We start from the raw sequence: 17,556 nt of genomic DNA, 5'->3' as shown, positions 1-17,556 counted from the left end.
TAGCAAAATGTCAGGAGAGTGCAGCCTTGAAACAGAAAGAGAGAAACAAAAGAATATAGAAAGACGACTTTATTTTTCTTTACCAAATCTTTTCATGGCTGTTTTATCTGATAGAGCCACCACACCACCTACAAGATCCAAAAGCCCAACCTGGGGCTTAAATTCAACTTCAGAAATTGCCACTCCTCAGAGACTCCCAGAGAGGATGATCTCTCTCAAGAGCTGCTGGAGTAACAACAGGGGGCCAGGATGCCCTGATCACAAACTGGAGGAAATTAATTCAAAACAGGGAAAAGAAAAAAAAAACCCCACAACTTCTCAGCAAGCAGTATGCGAAATGCCAAGAGGTCCTGCTGCTCTCTGGACTAACCCCCATTACTACAATGGATTTATTTCATAGAGGTCATTTCATACAGTCGCAACAGCCAGGACATAAATAGAGACCTAAAGAAAAACTTGGTAGGAAAGAAAACAGTGGCTGAAGCAAAATCTGGAAGATCCAATCTAGGAACAAACCTTGGGGGCTCCGGCACAGCTCTCCCAGAGGATGCATGGCCATATCCCGCACCCTGGCCCATGGGTTTCAGTGACTGCGGTGCCTGTTGACCAGCTGATGTTATGTTTCTGCTGCAGTTAGCACTTGATACCAAAGCTGTGAAGTTCCTGTGAAAATCTGGTGATTTATCTCGGTGCTTATCAGCCAAAGGCTCCTGAGGACCTGGCGCCAAGCTCTTGACACAGAGCGATGGAGAGTGCAGGTCTCTGTGCAGGCACCTGTAAACCATCCAGTGAACACGCTACAAAAGCAGATGTGAATTTTGCTATTGTGTTTGTTGAGAGCATGAATTATGTCTGGTGTCTAACGTGGATGATGTTGTCAGATGCAATTGGGGCTTTTGAATTAGCACATAAAAACATTTCATAAAGTGTTTGGTCCCCCTTTTTGCAAAGTCCATTACAACTCTAAAGTGTAAGCGAACAACACAAAACACACACTGATCCCTTTGATTCTTTTTTGAGCATCCTTAAATCCAGCTTTTTTTTTCCTGCTGTACATCTTACTTTTTATAGTTAAAAGTAATTTTAAAGCAAAAAAGAACATAAACAATATACACTGACTCTTGACACTCCATTGCTTTTTTAAACTAGAATAATAAAAATTTGCAAATGAACAAAAGAGTGGGAGGAAGATATCTGATTTACAATGTTTTTGAGATAAAGAACACTATAAAAAAAGATCAATGTGAATAATAAAGCATTGTTAACTGAGTCATGACATTTCTATTCTCAGTGAAGATTTGAACAGTAGAGCTCTGCAAATGAGCACCTTGTGCCATTTTCAAAGTGGGAGGAAGACATATAATTATAATTTTGAAAGTGAAGAGAATTTTAAAAAAATCTCTGTGAAAAAGTTTATTGAAAAACATATCGACATATCAATATGACATAAATTACTTTAATTTTATTAAACTAGGAGGGGGGGAAACCTCTTTTAGAAGACTGGCTGCAGAAAGCATTCCTTGAAAAGAATTTTCTTTATTAAAAAATCTTTTGCTAAGATGAAACAGCACTGAATGTCAGCACTACCGTATATTTATTCTGTAACTCTTCCAACAGCTGAGATCTATAAAAGAAACATATTTTCAAAACAGTTTTAACCTCCATTGTCTTGATCATTTGTATTAAAATTTTTCATGTCACCTATTGAAATCCCTTAAAGGAACCTTTTATTCAGTCGAAATTAATGAAGCCATTTTCTTAAACAGCCTCCAAAAAGTAAAAAGGACGTAATGTTGTGCATTTTATTTGACACACATTTTCTGCCATTTCACTTATTTGTGTGATGAGAGCAAAACTTCATATTTATGCTATCAAATCTGCAGAGCAAAGTGATTTTGAGAGAGAAGAAAACTAACTCTGCTCTTGCTGTGTGAGCAATTTAAATCCACAGCGAAAATACAGCATTGATCAGATTACTCCAGTTGAGTCATTTAGTGCTTTGGCATTCCTGAAGTTAGGGCCCAGCTGTGAAATCATAGTTGGGGCCAAGCTTTGCTGCTAGGTGAGTGCACGTGGCTCCCATTTTCTTCAAAGGGAATGACACACATGGCCAATATTTAACTTTCACCTCTTCCATTCTTCAGCTAGCAAAGCCAGAACCAATGCAGGCAATTTAATAGAATTAAGAATATAATCAAGATTTTCCAGGACTTACTAGTGATTTGGGCTATGTAACTGAATACACCTCAGAGTGCAGATGCTCAGCATGTTCTGAAAATCAGACCATCTCGAATATCTTGCTTTAAGCAGGTAAAATCATAAATCACTTTCAGTATTTTGGCCATCAGATCCTAACAACAAACAGGGGTAGGATACCTCTTCAAAATCATAAGGTCAAACCTCTGGTTTGGCTCGCAGGCCTGGGAGACTTACCACATCCCAACCCATTTCGGGTATTGCGTTTGCACACATTTCTCCCCTGTCATTACCATTACGGGTCTTGAACACGATGCAGACGCCCTGCTGCAGCAGCCGTCCCCTTGAGAAAATCTAGGTTCTGCTTCTGCAGATCCCCTGGGATGGACTGGACTGCTGGGATGGCCCGCAAGACTTTGAGGCACAAGTGCCACAAAGAGAAAAAAGGATGTATCCCAAAGTCTAGCTGCCCCATGGTGTATGCAGATCTTCATTTCAACTCAAGGTCAAGTGGAAAACTTTCCTTCCATCCTTGCTGACTCTCCTCTTCGCTTTCCCCCAACTCCATCTGTTCCTCACCCATCTCCCTTGTTCCGCACTCGCCTCCCTCCTCTTCCTGTGTCCATCTGTTCCCTCCTTCCTCAACGCAAGTTGGGGAAGGGAAGTAAATTCAGTCATTCACTGAACAGATTTCAAGATGAACCCCCTCCCTCTCTAGTTCTAACTTCATTCATCATGGTAAAAATTATAATGAATAGAAATGTTGAAGGTGAAAATTTATTAGGGATTGTGTTGTTTTCTTATATCAAAAGCAGTTAAAGCTGCATATAAACATTGGCTTCATTCTTTTTTTTTTTAATATATGGTATAATTAGTGAGAAATATTAGTGGAAGTGCTTGCTATGCAGTCCACCAACACATGCCTATCAGAGTTTAGGATCTGGGCCAAAATTTCTTGCCAGTCCTATGATAGATTTATAATAAGCCTATAGAAGGCTTTACAGTCAGCTGGGTCACTAATTCATGAAGTTAAAACGTATGCAATGAGGTCAAAAATTCACTATTGATAAAATACCCCCTCCAGGGATCACACCATTAGCTTTGTTACTGCAACAGCAAAAAAAAGTAAACCCAAAGCTCCTGTGAGTTACCACTCCACCATCATAAATCAGAAGAGAAACACTTGCACAGGTTCATGATGTCATATGAAGCCAAAAATATATTTATAACCTTGTGTACTATTTCCTGTTTCCCTACGACAAAAATAAACAGTCCCTAAATCCCCTGTATCCTTATGCCTGTGCTCAGCAAAATTCAAGGGGCACAAAACTATGAAAACACCCATGATATATTAGTCTAGAGCAGGTTGCTCTGGGTTGGCTGTGACGCCTGCTCTCCCTCTGGCCTCTGCTATGTGGATGAGATCAGTTCCCATGGAGTTTGCTTCATCTGCTGCACTCACTGTAGGGACAGTCCCACACCCCCACCTCCTACTTTGCCTCCCTGACCCTGGGAGAGGGAAGGAAGGGACATTTAAGCCTTCAAGCCCTATCCAGGGAGTGGATGTCTTGCCAAGCGTAGCAGAGGTGGAGGAGCTCAGCACCCATGTGGGGACCTGGGCTTGCCACCATGGGGACCTTGGGCATCTTGTCCACCAAGAAGGCTAAGCTGTAGAGTTTGGAGCTTGGGGGTGCAATTTCCTCCCTCCTCTTTTGCTGATGATCTGGGAACCTCATCTAAGGTTTCTGGGGTGTTTGGGCATGGATGATACCCCACATTTCACCACAGACCTCCCAGCTCTCAAAATTTCTGTAGCTATCTGAAACAAGAACTTCTGTGTTTGCCAGTGATCCTCGCTTTTTTCTCTTAGCAATTTGTTTTTCTTGTGGCTTCCTTTCAAGACATGAGACAGGGAGTAACAGAAACAGTGCACCATCCCACGTAACCTCCCCCTGCAAGGAAACACGCTTGCTCCTATTTGCCCCCAAAGCAACAACTCCTGAAGTCAATGACTGTTACTAAGTGGCTGGGGTTGATACATGTGCCAAACCACATTTATTTACAGTGTCCCTCTGCAATGTTGTTTTATTTTTCCACCAAGACTGCTGCACCAGCTCACTGCCCCTCCCAGCGCTCCCCGGGGTGACACTGAACAGCGAAGACCATCCAGGTAAGCTGCTGGCCCCATGCATGTGTCACACCATGCAGAGACACCCCTGGCATCCCCTCCCATTGCTGCTGGCAGACAAATTATGTCCTTTAGACTGGCAAGAAAAAGTCATTTGGTTTTCTTTTTACTTTTTCTTTTTTTGAAACATGGCCATTGAAACCTGGGGTTTGGGTTTCATTTTACTATGAGACTTTTCAAACCAAGTGAGTTCAGTTCAAGCCTTTATACTTACAAGTTATCATCCATCAGGTCTGATGTAGCTCTGCCTGCTTCATCTCAGGACTGAACGGACATGGCACACAGCTCTTTTAGTGATGAGCATGTGATATATTAAATAGACAGGTAGCGACAGCGGTGCATGGGATAACGAATGGCAGGGAGATCAGCCAGGCGTTCCTTTGGTTCTTTCGCTGCACTGATATACGAAGATGCCTCACGGTGAAATTAAAAAGTTATACGTCCTAAACTGCTAGAGTTTTCCACACAGTTTACCATTAACCCTTGAGACTCCTCACCACAGGGGTGTGAGGCCAAGGGCTGCTGCCAGGATGGATTTGGAACAAATGCCACCGGCAAGTGGAGCTTCTCCTTTGCTTGTAAGATGTATATGATCCCTACAGAGGATGATAGATCAGTTATCTTCCTTCTCTTTCAGAGGCAAGTCCCTCCAGACAGCTCTGTGGCATTAACCGTATTGCCGCAGTCCCCGTCCAGCAGAACAGAGCACCTCTTATTCCCACTGTCCCTTGCCAAAACCAGACTCAGAGCCCTTATATGCCACTGTATAAAAGCTAATTTCAAAAGCGTGCTAAGAAACTCCAGCCTCCTAGGGCTTTAAACTAAAGCCGCCAGGGGAGGGGAACCTCAATCCATCCCACTCCTACCAGTTTGATGCCAGTGCCTGCAATAGATGCCCAGAGCCTGGAGAAGGATCACAGGTCAGCAGGAGAGCACCTGAAGAACAGCACAAAGGAATTCCAGCCACTCCAGCCAGTAAGTCAGCTTCATTGGGGGACCAAATAAATGCCCCTATGCAAACACACATAGCATGGGGAATAAACAGGAGTTATAGATCTGCACATGCCTGCAGGGCTATGATCTTACTGGCATCATGGAGATGTGGTGGGATGGCTCCTATGACTGGAGTGTTGGAATGGAAGGATACAGGCTCTTTAGGAAGGACAGGCAGGGGAGACAAGGAGGGGGTGTCACCCTCTATGTCAGTGACCAGCTGGAGTGCATGCAGCTCTGCCTGGGGATGGATGAGGAGCCAGCCAAGAGCTTATGGGTCAGGATTAAAGGGAGGGCAGGGACAGGTGTCACCAGTGGGGGTCTGATACAGGCCACCCAACCAGGAAGACAGACCAGATGAGGCCCTCTATAGACAGATAGCAGCAGTCTCACATTCATAAGCCCTGGACCTCATGGGGGACTTCAACCACCCCAACACCTGTTGGAGGGACAATGCAGCAGGGCATAAGCAATCCGGGAGGTTCCTGGAATGCATTGGTGATAACTTCCTTCTCAAAATGATAGAGGAGCCAACAAGGAGAGGTGCTATGCTGGACCTTGTCCTCACCAACAAGGAGGGGCTGGTGGGGAATGTGAAGCTCAAGGGGAGCCTTGGCTGCAGTGACCATGAAATAGTGGAGTTCAAGATCCTTAGGACACTGAGGAGGATGCACAGCAAGCTCACTAGCCTGGACTTCAGAAGAGCAGACTTTGGCCTTTTCAGGGATCTGCTTGGTAGCATAACATGGGATAAAGCCCTGGAGGGAAGAGGGGCCCAAGGAAGCTGGTTGATATTCAAGGATCACCTCCTCCAAGCTCAGGAATGATGCATTCCAACAAAGAGGAAGTCAGGCAAAAATGCCAGGTGGCCTGCATGGATGACCAAGGAGCTCCTGGAAAAACTCAAACACAAAAAGGAAGCCTACAGAGGGTGGAAGCAAGGACAGGTAGCCTGGGAGGAATACAGAGAAATTGTCTGAGCAGCCAGGCATCAGGTTAAGAAAGCTAAAGCCCTGATAGAATTAAATCTGACCAGGGACATCAAGGGCCACAAGAAAAGTTTCTATAGGTACATTGGTGATAAAAGAAAGACTAGGGAAAATGTGGGCCCTCTCCGGAAAGAAATGGGTTACCCAGGATATGGAGAAGGCTGAGGTACTCAAGTTACTTTTTTGCCTTAGACTTCACCGGCCAGTGCTCAAGCCATACTGCCCAAGTTGCAGAAGGCAAAAGCAGGAACTGGGAGAATGAAGAACCACCCACTGTAGAAGATCAGTTTTGAGATCATCTAAGGAACCTGAAGATGCACAAGTCCATGGGACCTGATGAGATGCAGCCATGGGTCCTGAGGGAACTGGCGGATGAAGTTGCTAAGTCATATTTGAGAAGTTGTGGCAGTCTGGTGAAGTTCCCACTCACTGGAAAAGGGGAAACATAACTTCCATTTTTAAAAAGGGAAAAAAGGAAGACTCAGGGAACTACAGGCTAGTCAGTCTCACTTCTGTGCCCGGCAAGTTCATGGAGCAAATCCTTCTAGAAACTATGCTAAGGTACATGATAAATAAGGAGATGATTAGTGACAGCCAACGTGGCTTCACTAAGGGCAAATCATGCCTGACAAATCTGGTGGCCTTCTACAATGGGGTTGCAGCATTGGCACATAAGGGAAGAGCAACTGATGTCATCTACCTGGACTTGTGCAAAGTATTTGACACTGTCCCGCACAACATCCTTATCTCTAAATTGGAGAGACATGGATTTGACAGATGGATCACGCAGTGGATAAGAAATTGGCTGGATGGTTGCACTCGAAGAGTTGCAGCCAATGGCTTGATGTCCAAGTGGAGACCAGTGATGAGTGGCATTCCTCAGGCTTGGTATTGGGACCGGCGCTGTTTAACATCTTTGTCTGCGACATGGACGGTGGGATTGAGTGCACCCTCAGCAAGTTTGCCGATGACACCAAGCTGTGTGGTGCGGTCAACACATCAGAGGGAAGGGATGCCATCCAGAGGGACCTTGACAGGCTTGAGAGGTGGGCCCGTGCAAACCTCATGAAGTTCAACAAGGCGAAGGGCAAGGTCCTGCACATGGGTCACGGCAATGCGAAGCACAAATACAGGCTGAGCAGAGAATAGATTGAGAGCAGCCCTGAGGAGAAGGATGTGGGGCTGTTGGTTGAGGAGAAGCTCAACAAGACCCGGCAACGTGCACTTGCAGCCCAGAAAGCCAACCATAACCTGGGCTACATCAAAAGCAGCATGACCAGCAGGTTGAGGGAGGTGACCCTCCCGCTCTACTCCACTCTTATCAGACCCCACCTGGAGTACCGTGTTCAGCTCTGGGACCCCCAACAGAAGAAAGATATGGACCTGTTTGAGCAAGTTCAGAGGAGGGTCACAAAGATGATCTGAGGGCTGGAGCACCTCTCCTATGAAGACAGGCTGAGAGAGTTGGGGTTGTTCAGCCTGGAGAAGAGAAGGCTCCAGGAAGACCTTACAGCAGCCTTCCATACCTGAATCGTCCAACTTAAAAAAAAAAAAGAAATTTAATTTGAGCATTGGGACTATCTCTGTCTTTAGTACAGACATGAGTGAATGATCCCAGTCTTCTACGGCAACAGTCAAGGCAAGCCCCAGCTTCCCCAATTAAGGAAGAAAGTTGCGACTTCAGGATACTATTTAAAAATGGCACCTTGTGGGGCTTTATCTCTAGCTGCCTTTGCCTAACACTGAATAGCCTGAGCTTTCTTCATTATGATATGCTTATTTTTCCCTTCTAATTCACTTCAGTGGATAATTTCTACACGTTAAAAACACAGACATTTGTGGGTATCTGAAACTGGACACAGGCTCTTAAAAGACAGTAACAAAGTTTGACCCTCTGCCCATCTCTAATTGCAATTTAATTTTTTTTTTTACATTGTAATTTAACAGTAATCATAAATAATATCAGTTGTACCTAATATATTTTTAAAGCCTATTTTGCTCCACTTATTTGTTCCAATCTCTCAACCTACTACTGTTCCATGCAGCAACAAAATATAGAAGAAAAAAAAAGTGCTAACCACTTTTTTTTTATGCTGGTCTAGCATAATCTTTATTTCTTTAGACACTTTGTGCAAACATTAAATTGATAAAAGACATAATGTAGATGGACCCACAGCTGAACTGAAGGTAATTGCATAAAAATGAAATGGAGACCTATAATTGTACACTGCTTTAGCCTCTATTGCACTGTTTTCTGGAAGCAAGGATCTGGCTTGTCATAGCAAGTTGCTTGTTACAGTGATTGCATGAAGACTTGATCTAGCTGTACAAGACAAGTATAACATTACTTAAAGGGGGCTTTTCAAACTAAGAGTCTGACACTAAAATGTACTGTATATTCAAAGATGTAGTATGCTTTAACAAACAGAAGAGTCCTTGAATGACAGCTTTTGTTACCCTTTTGTTTGATGGTGCTGTATTGAAAAATTCAGGTTATGTCTATGCCTTTCTATTTCTGGTTTTGATTTCTCTTCAACAGCACTTCAAGAACAAAAAATGACTCGAAGCATGAATAGTAGAAGTCGGTAGATACACTAAATGTTAGTCTGGCATTTACTGATTACTTCCGTCTAATTTTTTTTCAGTCTCATTTGTTGAATGCTTAAATGCATTCTGTGGGCTATTGTATTGTTGCAGAAACGGGGAACTCAACAGATATATTGTGATTTAAAATATATCCGGTTTAGACTTTTGGGCCAATTTTGAAAGTGGAAAATGATAGAAATCGTCATTCTTGCCTAGGCCTTTCAATCTGATCCATGTGTATTCAACTGCTCAGCCTGTGTGTAGCTCTCCGTCTGGACAAACAAGATCCATTTGTAAGATTGGCACCTGAATAATAGGTGGGGCATGTGTCTTTTAGACTCACAAATCAATTATTATCCAATAAATCCAATGCATAAGCGGGACACTGCTTCCTCCAGTGTTCTGCTACTTCAATTAGTAAAACTCTCCCTGGAGACAGTATGTTATTGAATGAAAGTGCAGGAAAAATTGTGGTATGTCATTGGTTTATAAACAATGGAAAACAGTGGTTACTGTACATGTAGGTGCATCCAAAAAGCATGAATTTTCACATTTTGGACTGAAGAGACTGGCCAGGAAGTCAGAGAGGGGAAAAATAAGCTATATTTACTTACTCTGGGGGGGAAACTATCAACAAATTCTTACAGATGGGCAAAATCAGACATGTTTTGCCCAGGATGTTGGTTTCCTATGACCAAGTGTACAACCTGCAGGCAAGCACCGCTGTGCTTTGCACTGCTGGTTCACACCCGGAGGAGCCACCGCCTCTCCTGCCCTTTCCAAGTCTCGCTTGTGGTTTTCATTTGTCATAACACTCACAGAACCTGACAGTTATAGGTTTCTGAGACTCCTTTCTGTGCCACTGCTGTCTTCCTGTCTCCTTCCCTCCACTTCTTTCTATCCCACAGGTTGCTCCCTGCCTAAGGCCAACCTGTAAACTCTCTGAGACAGGGAAAATCCACATTTCCTTCATAGTAGACTTTGTCATTATTACAAGCTCAAAATCTAACCAAAACATCTGCCAACACACATTTTTAAAAAAGTGATTTAAAGTTAAAATGAATAGTAGCTTAGTATTTCTTCTTATCCTCTCCCAGGGTCTTACCCTGCTAACCTCTACCCACCTTTTCTGCTTCTGCATATTTCCCCACATGAAGATGATCTAAACTGGCATGAATTACAACTATGAGTAAAAGCTTAAATGAACTGCTCACTCTTTCGGTAAGCAAATAGAATCATAGAAGTCATAGAAAAATTAAGCTTGGAAGGGACTTCTAGAAGTCACCTCATCTGACCTCCGCCTCAGATCACGGCTAACTCTGCAGTAAGAGCAGGTTGCTGGGGTCCGTGCCCAACTGAGCTCTCCACAATTCTCCAGACTCACTGGGGACTGCCCCAGTGCTTTACGCCTCCCATGATGAAGAATTTGTCCCATATGCAATCCCAATTGCCCTTGCTGCAGCCTGTGACAGTGGCCTCTTGTCCTTTCACCTCTGTGCACTGCCGGGAGGAGTTTGGGGCAGGCTTCTCTGTTACCCTCATTATGAAGTGGAAAGCAGAATCTAGCACCATTCTTTGCCTTCTCTTCTCCAGGCCAACCAAGCCTATCTCCCTCAGCCTCTCCTCATGCATCAGGAGCTCTAAACCCCTCACCACTTTGGTGGCCTTCACTGGACTTGTTCCAGATACCAGTTAGACCTCAAATCCTTGCTTGCTCCCATTTTGAGCCCAATGGTCCCCATGGTTTTTCACCTGCCTTGCAATCTGACCATCCCATCCACATTTCCTCCTTTTGGCTGCAAGGATACTATGGGACACAACTGCAGTCTCATCAAGGTTTCACTCTCTAACAACCTTTTCTTGGCTTTTCTTTAATGTATGTCAGGGGTCAAAGGTATCTGAAAATGAGATGTGCAGGATTTCTCTTCTGGCTCCTCCTTGCAGCAGAGCACAGGCTAGCTGCTTTAGAGCATTTACTGTTCCTCTCAGGAAGTAATGTTTGCAAAACTGAGGTGTTTGTAAAGATTGATTATCTGTATATAGCTCAAGAGCAAGCATATCACAAGATTTAAGTAAGATAAAAAGTGAGGCTGTGTTTGATGTGAGGTGCAGGAGTTAATCAGCTCTAGATAAGAACTGATGCGGTTTTATCATCCCAGCCATAGAGAGAATGACTGTGTTTCTTGGCCTCTTGATCACTTTGGAGAGTAAGTGAAACTATACATCAACCCATGTTTATCTGTGCCTGAGAAGTTCTTCAAGAATAAATTGAGCTCAGAACTCCTCTTAACCTTTCCCCTGCTTGGGGCTTAAAATTAAGCTTTCCCTCTGGTTTTTGAGCTGCCTCTCTGGCATGCTGACAGCAAGTGAAGTATCCCATCTTCTAGTTGACTTCCAGGCCAACAACACAAGTGTGGATAAAGTTATGAAATCACCAATCTGGATGTTAAACAGAGACCATCTGGCTTGCTTTTCTACAAGATTATGAGCCATGGCGAGCTGGCACATCTGCATCTAGGTACACCTACACACACATTGTTGGCTGTAAATTTAGGGAAACAGAACTGCTGTTGAAAAATAACAAGATCATTGTTTTGCCTTCTTTTATATCACAAATAGAAGTTAGGATATCACACTCAAAATAGATGTCAACTGAGGTAATAGTTCTGTTCTCTCCCCTAAGCTGATCCCACCCAGTGGAAGTGAATTATTACTTAGCCTTTAAGTCCAGTGGGCTTAAGAGAAAACTTTAGAATGCAAGTTCACAAATACTTACACTATGAATAAACTTTACTTGCGTAAAGAGACTGCAATCATTAGGTAAGTAGGGTTAGGCTTTGGAAGTAAACAACTGTAGGCTTGGAAATTCTGCATATGTTATTCTTTCAGATCTTTGTCTTAGTATCGCAAACAAGCCTTTCTTTTTTTTCCTAATCCCACCAGATAACCAGCTTACAAATGAAAAACATACAGATGAAAAGCCTATGAAAGGTATTGTTATGAGTTCTGTCGCAGAATTCAGCATCACAGACCCTTCATCAAAGTGTACCAAAAATGAGAAGAAATTGTCAGGCGCAAGTACATCATCCATTGCTTCCCTGGAGAAATGCAGAGAATTCACTTACATTGAAGATGATACATCAGTACATCAGAGAGACAGCGACGGTATGTTTTATAAAACAAATCACATTTAAGCTGATCTCTAAATAATGCCCTTTGCAAGAGCACTATTTGTATCTAACTTGAAATAAATGTTTACATGTTGAACAGGAGGTTCAAGAACATAGCCAAAAGCAGCATTAAGTTGCCCTGCAGGTAGATGAGAATCTGTAGAAGATGATCTTATATTGTCAGTGATATTAAAGTCATGGAAGAGGAGCTTAGAGCCTATTGTGCAACAGAGCGTTTGTACTTCTGTAATGAGTGTTTGCACAGAGGTACTAGTGTTGGTACCAGATAAACAGAGCATCTCACAAAGACCAACTTCTCCCCAGTAGTAGAGGTTGTTGCTTTTGCCATTGGTACTGCAGCAGCTGCTGTGGTTGCTGAACAGATGCTGTGTTTGGTGGTCTGCACATTACTTCTGTGGTGGTGTATGTGCAGTTCTTGTATGGACCATTACACCCAACCCTTCCATTCTGCTGACCCACCACCAAACCCTCCCTCTGCTGCCTACACTGCAAAACTCACGTGGGTCAGGATGAGGAGCTCTCTTCATACTCTGCCCTGCTTCTGCAGAAAACTGTCTCTGATGACTGGGCCAGGTGGATACACGTGGACAGGGTTTTGGTTCATTCGGCATGCTCTGTGTCTTGAAAAAGCATATTTGAAAACAAAGCGCTATGAAAGGTAGTTACAAACCAAAATTCCAGCAGAAGCCCAATAGTTCAGTGCATTTTTGCAAATGAACATTGCTCAAACATAACTTCTTCTGGGACTATGAATCAGAGCTGTCTTACTTTTTGAGAAAAGGAGCTGATCCTTTTTATTGTGTAAAAGCACAAGTTAAACAGCCGAATGCCTGTATTATTTTTGTAAGAGTTTTCGAGGCAATAGTGTAACCAAGAATTAAGGAATAGAATGGGTTGTGAACACTCATTATAGACCAAGGGCCATGGCTTCTGCTAACCTAAATAACATAACACCCCTGATTTTAGCAGAATTATGCTGTGAACCAGCTATTCCTGGTTATTCCAACGGATATGAAAAAAGTGCTTCTATGAAGCATTTTTGAAGTTTCTTATGTGTGCCTTTTGCAATAATGGATTAGTGCATTATATCCAATGGAGTTGGTACCTATCACATATATCATATTACCAGTCCCTGAATTAAGAACTTCTAAATACAGATCAACACAATAAACCACAATGCTCTCCAGGAGCCATTACCACCTCCATTGCATCACTGATCCTGTAATAAAAGGGATGTCCCTGATAGATCTATTAGAACGCATTTAATTTCAATGAAGGATCTGAAATATTCATTTCATTTAAGGGACTCATCCTCTAGTCCAGACGCTCACTATTTTCTGAATTTGCTGACTATCTGATCAGGCCCCTCAAACATTACTGGCACACAGGTGTGTACCATGTGATGCAAATAACAGATTTCATACTCCTTAAAAAAGCTAAAAGTGAAGGAAATTAACAAAAAAACCCCAATCTGTGCTCAATTAATAATGTTAAGGGCTGGATGGAAGCCAAGAAAACCAAAGGAAGCCAGATTTGTGGTTGTCACTGCATACTCTGCTCACTCTACTCTGACAAGTTACTGCTTATTCCACACACACAAGGCCAAATCCTGTTTGCTGGTGCATGGAGAACCTCTGAAGGCAGAGCGATAGCTGAGGAAAATGGCGATTAGTTTGTTCCCTGCACTCAGAGAGGAGCAGGTCCAAAGCTCGTGGGTCTCACCAGCAGTGACCATCGCGGCCTCAGCGAGCTTTGGACCAGGTTTGTTCAGAGCATCGTCTGCGTGAGCAGAGGGTGAGCTGACAACCACCAAACAAAAGCAGGAAAATTTAGAGATGAGGCAGGCTAGCAAAATCATTAGAAGTTCTTCCTTTGTGGTAATTAATCTACTAATGTAGAGAATGAGAGCTGAGGTTGTTGTTCTCACTGAGATAAATGCAGTAATGCCGTTTCGCAAACAGCAGGGAAAACAGAAGAGAAAACAGGAGATTGCATCTTCTTTTATGCAGTTTGTGGCTAATTTATTTTCAAATATATAAATGAATGCATAGGAATGGATGTTTAATTGCTAATATCTATTATTTATATACATTACCCCACTTAAAACAGGACAAAAAAGCCTCACACATGCAGATTTTTCGAAATGTGTTACATCCATTATCACAGTTCATGGTGTGTGCTCTGATGGGAATTTAAAAGCATCTTTACTGCACATCACAGACTCTGTGCTGAAACATTACTTTATTATTAAAATCTTGCGCTTTTTGTGTGCTCTCTTTCCTGGATGAAGCCCTAAGAATCATATCTGTTCTCTCAAGATTACATAAACACCATTATGGTTAACACATTCAGGAAAAAAACTGTTAATAGAAAACAGATCTTTGGAGGGAAAAAAAAAAATTAGAAGATCCTTAACTGATATATAATTTTGAATTTCATCTCTCATATATAGGAAGGAAATTTCATAAACGTAAGATATCTAAAAAGAATAGTCTTAATTACACCATGGACTACTGGATAAAATGATTACATTTTCTACACTGTAAATTTCATACAATTAAATGTAGCGGTGTCACCTTATAAAATGTTTCAATTTTATAATTATTTCAGCTCATTTAATTAGAAAAAAATATAAGCATGAATTTACTAAGTATCACCAAAATCTAGTCATTCTTATTCTGCAGAACTGACTTAGAAGTTAGTTGTGCTTGTCTGAACTTAAATAGATCTTGACATATTTAAATAAGTATTAAAATTGATAACATTGGTGATGATATGCTACTTAGATAGAAGTTCAATCACATACTATTTATTCTTGCTTTAACTGTGCTTTTTTTTTTTTTGTATAAAGAAGCTGGAATGATTTTTTAATTTTGTTTTTCACCAAGAAAGCTTTCTTAAAAAGGAAAAAAAAAAAAAAAGAACATAATTCTGGAAACTTCCTGGCAGTGAACTTTATGTTACGTGAGATAGAAAATGCCACAACAGAACCAATGCAGTTGAATGAGTTCACAGTTAGTCATCCTAGGGCAAGAAATGTGGTTATAACCATATGCTTTCCTGAAAGAACCAATGAAAAGGCATTCATATTGTTGAAGGCATTTTTCCTTTCCAAAAACAAGGAGGGAAAAAAAATTGAAAGGTCTGGGTCTTTGCGCTCCAACTGGATTCACACAGTCAGAATCTCACACCTGCTCCGAGCCCTGCTGCACTGGGAGGCAGCCTCCCCAGATGCTGTAGTTTGAACGGTGGGGAGTTAATTAGTTGTTTTTTGAGGGGAACAAATATAACACACAGTTTTTGTCACGGTGACCACGTTTTCGGGAATAGTCACTGGCTCCAGACACACATCCTAGCTGATACTATTTTCCAAACTTTTGTCTCCTTTCAAAAATTGACAAGCCTGTGAATGAAAAGGTGAGAAACCCGTTGCGGTGGGGAAGCGGAAGGACACTGGGCTGCGAATCGATCAGCACGCTGCCCTCTGTAAATGCTCTTCTCCAGGCTTGCTTTTCCTCCCTGTCTTTGGCTAGGCAGTCTAGCTGTCATTAAACACTTTTACTGAAACACACTACTTACAGAAATCAAACTATAAGCAGACGATGAATCTGCACTCTTTTTTTCGCCTGCGTGTGTGGATTTGGTCTTGTTCATAAGATCATCTCAGTGCTTACCCAGATGCCATATCGGATTCATGAGCCCGGGACGCACTCCCACGCATCCAGACTGACCAAGTAGAACAGCAAGAACCAGGCCCGGAGAGTCTGAGGGCCTGATCCACTCTCCACAGGAGCTTTGGGTGTCTGTGCGCTGATTTCCAGCAAGGATTGGTTCAGACCATAACAGACCTACAGCCAGAAAGGAATTGTTTAAATAAGAAGGATTCAGTTCTGAACTCTTCATGTACAGGCAAAAATACCCCTGAAAGTTTTGCGGGGGGGTTTATTTGTTGATTATTTTTTTCCCCCTTCCTAGAAATAGCAGAGGCAGCCTGATGATTTTTATCTTTAATTGCAAAATCCTGTGAAAAAGAAAATGAACTCCAGTGTCATGTGTGTTGTTCAGGTAGCACGTGTGGCATCACAAAGCAGCAGCACTTCCAAACTCCTGCAAGGCTGCAAACCCCCCATCATAGCATCCCTGCTGGGTGAGGTTCAGCCCTGTGCTGAAATTTATAGGCCAAACACTTTAAGAGTATAGAATCACAGAATCATTTAGGTTGGAAAAGACCTTTAAGATCATTAAGTCCAACCGTAAAGTTGGTTCAGAGTACTTGTTCCTCTGAACTTCACTGCCGCAGAATATTTTCATTCAAATTATTTTCATGCCGCTGTTGTTTTTCCAGAAAAAACAACATAGAAAATAAATCCTTTCATTTAGCGTTACGGAAATAGCTATCATCAACGTGGTTTTAGCCTACCCTGTGTGCTGTCTTGCATCTCATTTCTGTGTAGTCACACTAGCCTGAACCTGGGTAATCAAGCACACCCTTTTTCTTACGTCTCGCTGCTTTTCCTTTTTCTTAGATGAATGCGCAACACTTATCCTGGCCTGCTTGTTCTGCCAATTTTGGGACTTTCTTATAATGCTGCCTGATACCTGTGAACATTGGCTGACAGATACCTGTTGTCCATCCAATAGATACTACCAGACCTCCAACGAAGACCACGCCAACAACGACTGCGACTGTGACTGTGACATTGATTGCAGCCTTCTTGAGTCCTGCCACGAGACTGGTGAATGCCTGGAACTTGCCATGGAGATTTCTGAAGTCTGCTATCGTTAATAGGAAAATAAGTGACAAAATGTCTCGAAACTGCCTGAAAGTGAACTGACAGAGTACAAAGGAGATCACTGGGTTCTTTTTTTTTTTAAGGATAACAATAATAACCAGAGTGTTTGCCAACCAGGACCATGTGCATCATGCTGCTCCCACCCTGGAGGTCTGTATATCTGTACCATTCTGGTTGCATGATTTCACAAACTGCTGAAACCAATAAAGGGCAAAAAAGGGTCTTCTCCTTTGCCATAGACAACAGAATTCCTAAGTGCCAAGTGTGCCCGATGCTTTATCCGCTGTCAATCCAAGGCTTTTATAAACCTCTAATTGCTTTAAACACGGATTTCCCCATTCATAAACACAGGACAAATTAGGACATTATTTTAGGACTGATATATATTAGTTCATCTTCCTAATGGATTCATACCTAAACATGTATTACACATTGTTGGTTATTATTAATAATGTATGATAGAGCATCATTTTATAATTAAAAATTTATTTATTCAATCTCTTAAAACATACTTATATGCTCAGTTTAGGTAGAAAAGAAAATTAAATGAATTAGAAACCATGCTAGCGGTAATTACAGCAAATGTCTCTAAAAATCTCCAGTGAATTTTGTAGAGGAAG

General features: G+C 42.3%; 1 protein-coding gene across 1 annotated transcript; it reads left to right on the top strand.

Annotated features, from left to right (window-relative positions):
• The first annotated feature begins 4,204 nt into the window (after positions 1 to 4,204).
• Positions 4,205 to 16,929, top strand: MDFIC2 (MyoD family inhibitor domain containing 2). Its single transcript, XM_075714626.1, is given in 4 exon segments — positions 4,205 to 4,286; positions 4,289 to 4,366; positions 11,896 to 12,117; positions 16,670 to 16,929. Coding segments are annotated over 4 exon segments (642 nt in total).
• The last annotated feature ends 627 nt before the right edge of the window (positions 16,930 to 17,556 follow it).

The sequence above is a fragment of the Pelecanus crispus genome, chromosome 7 (genome assembly GCF_030463565.1).
Source record: "Pelecanus crispus isolate bPelCri1 chromosome 7, bPelCri1.pri, whole genome shotgun sequence".
NCBI classification, from domain to species: domain Eukaryota; kingdom Metazoa; phylum Chordata; class Aves; order Pelecaniformes; family Pelecanidae; genus Pelecanus; species Pelecanus crispus.
Note: the sequence above shows the minus strand (reverse complement) of the source record. Positions and strands in the feature narration are given on the sequence as shown.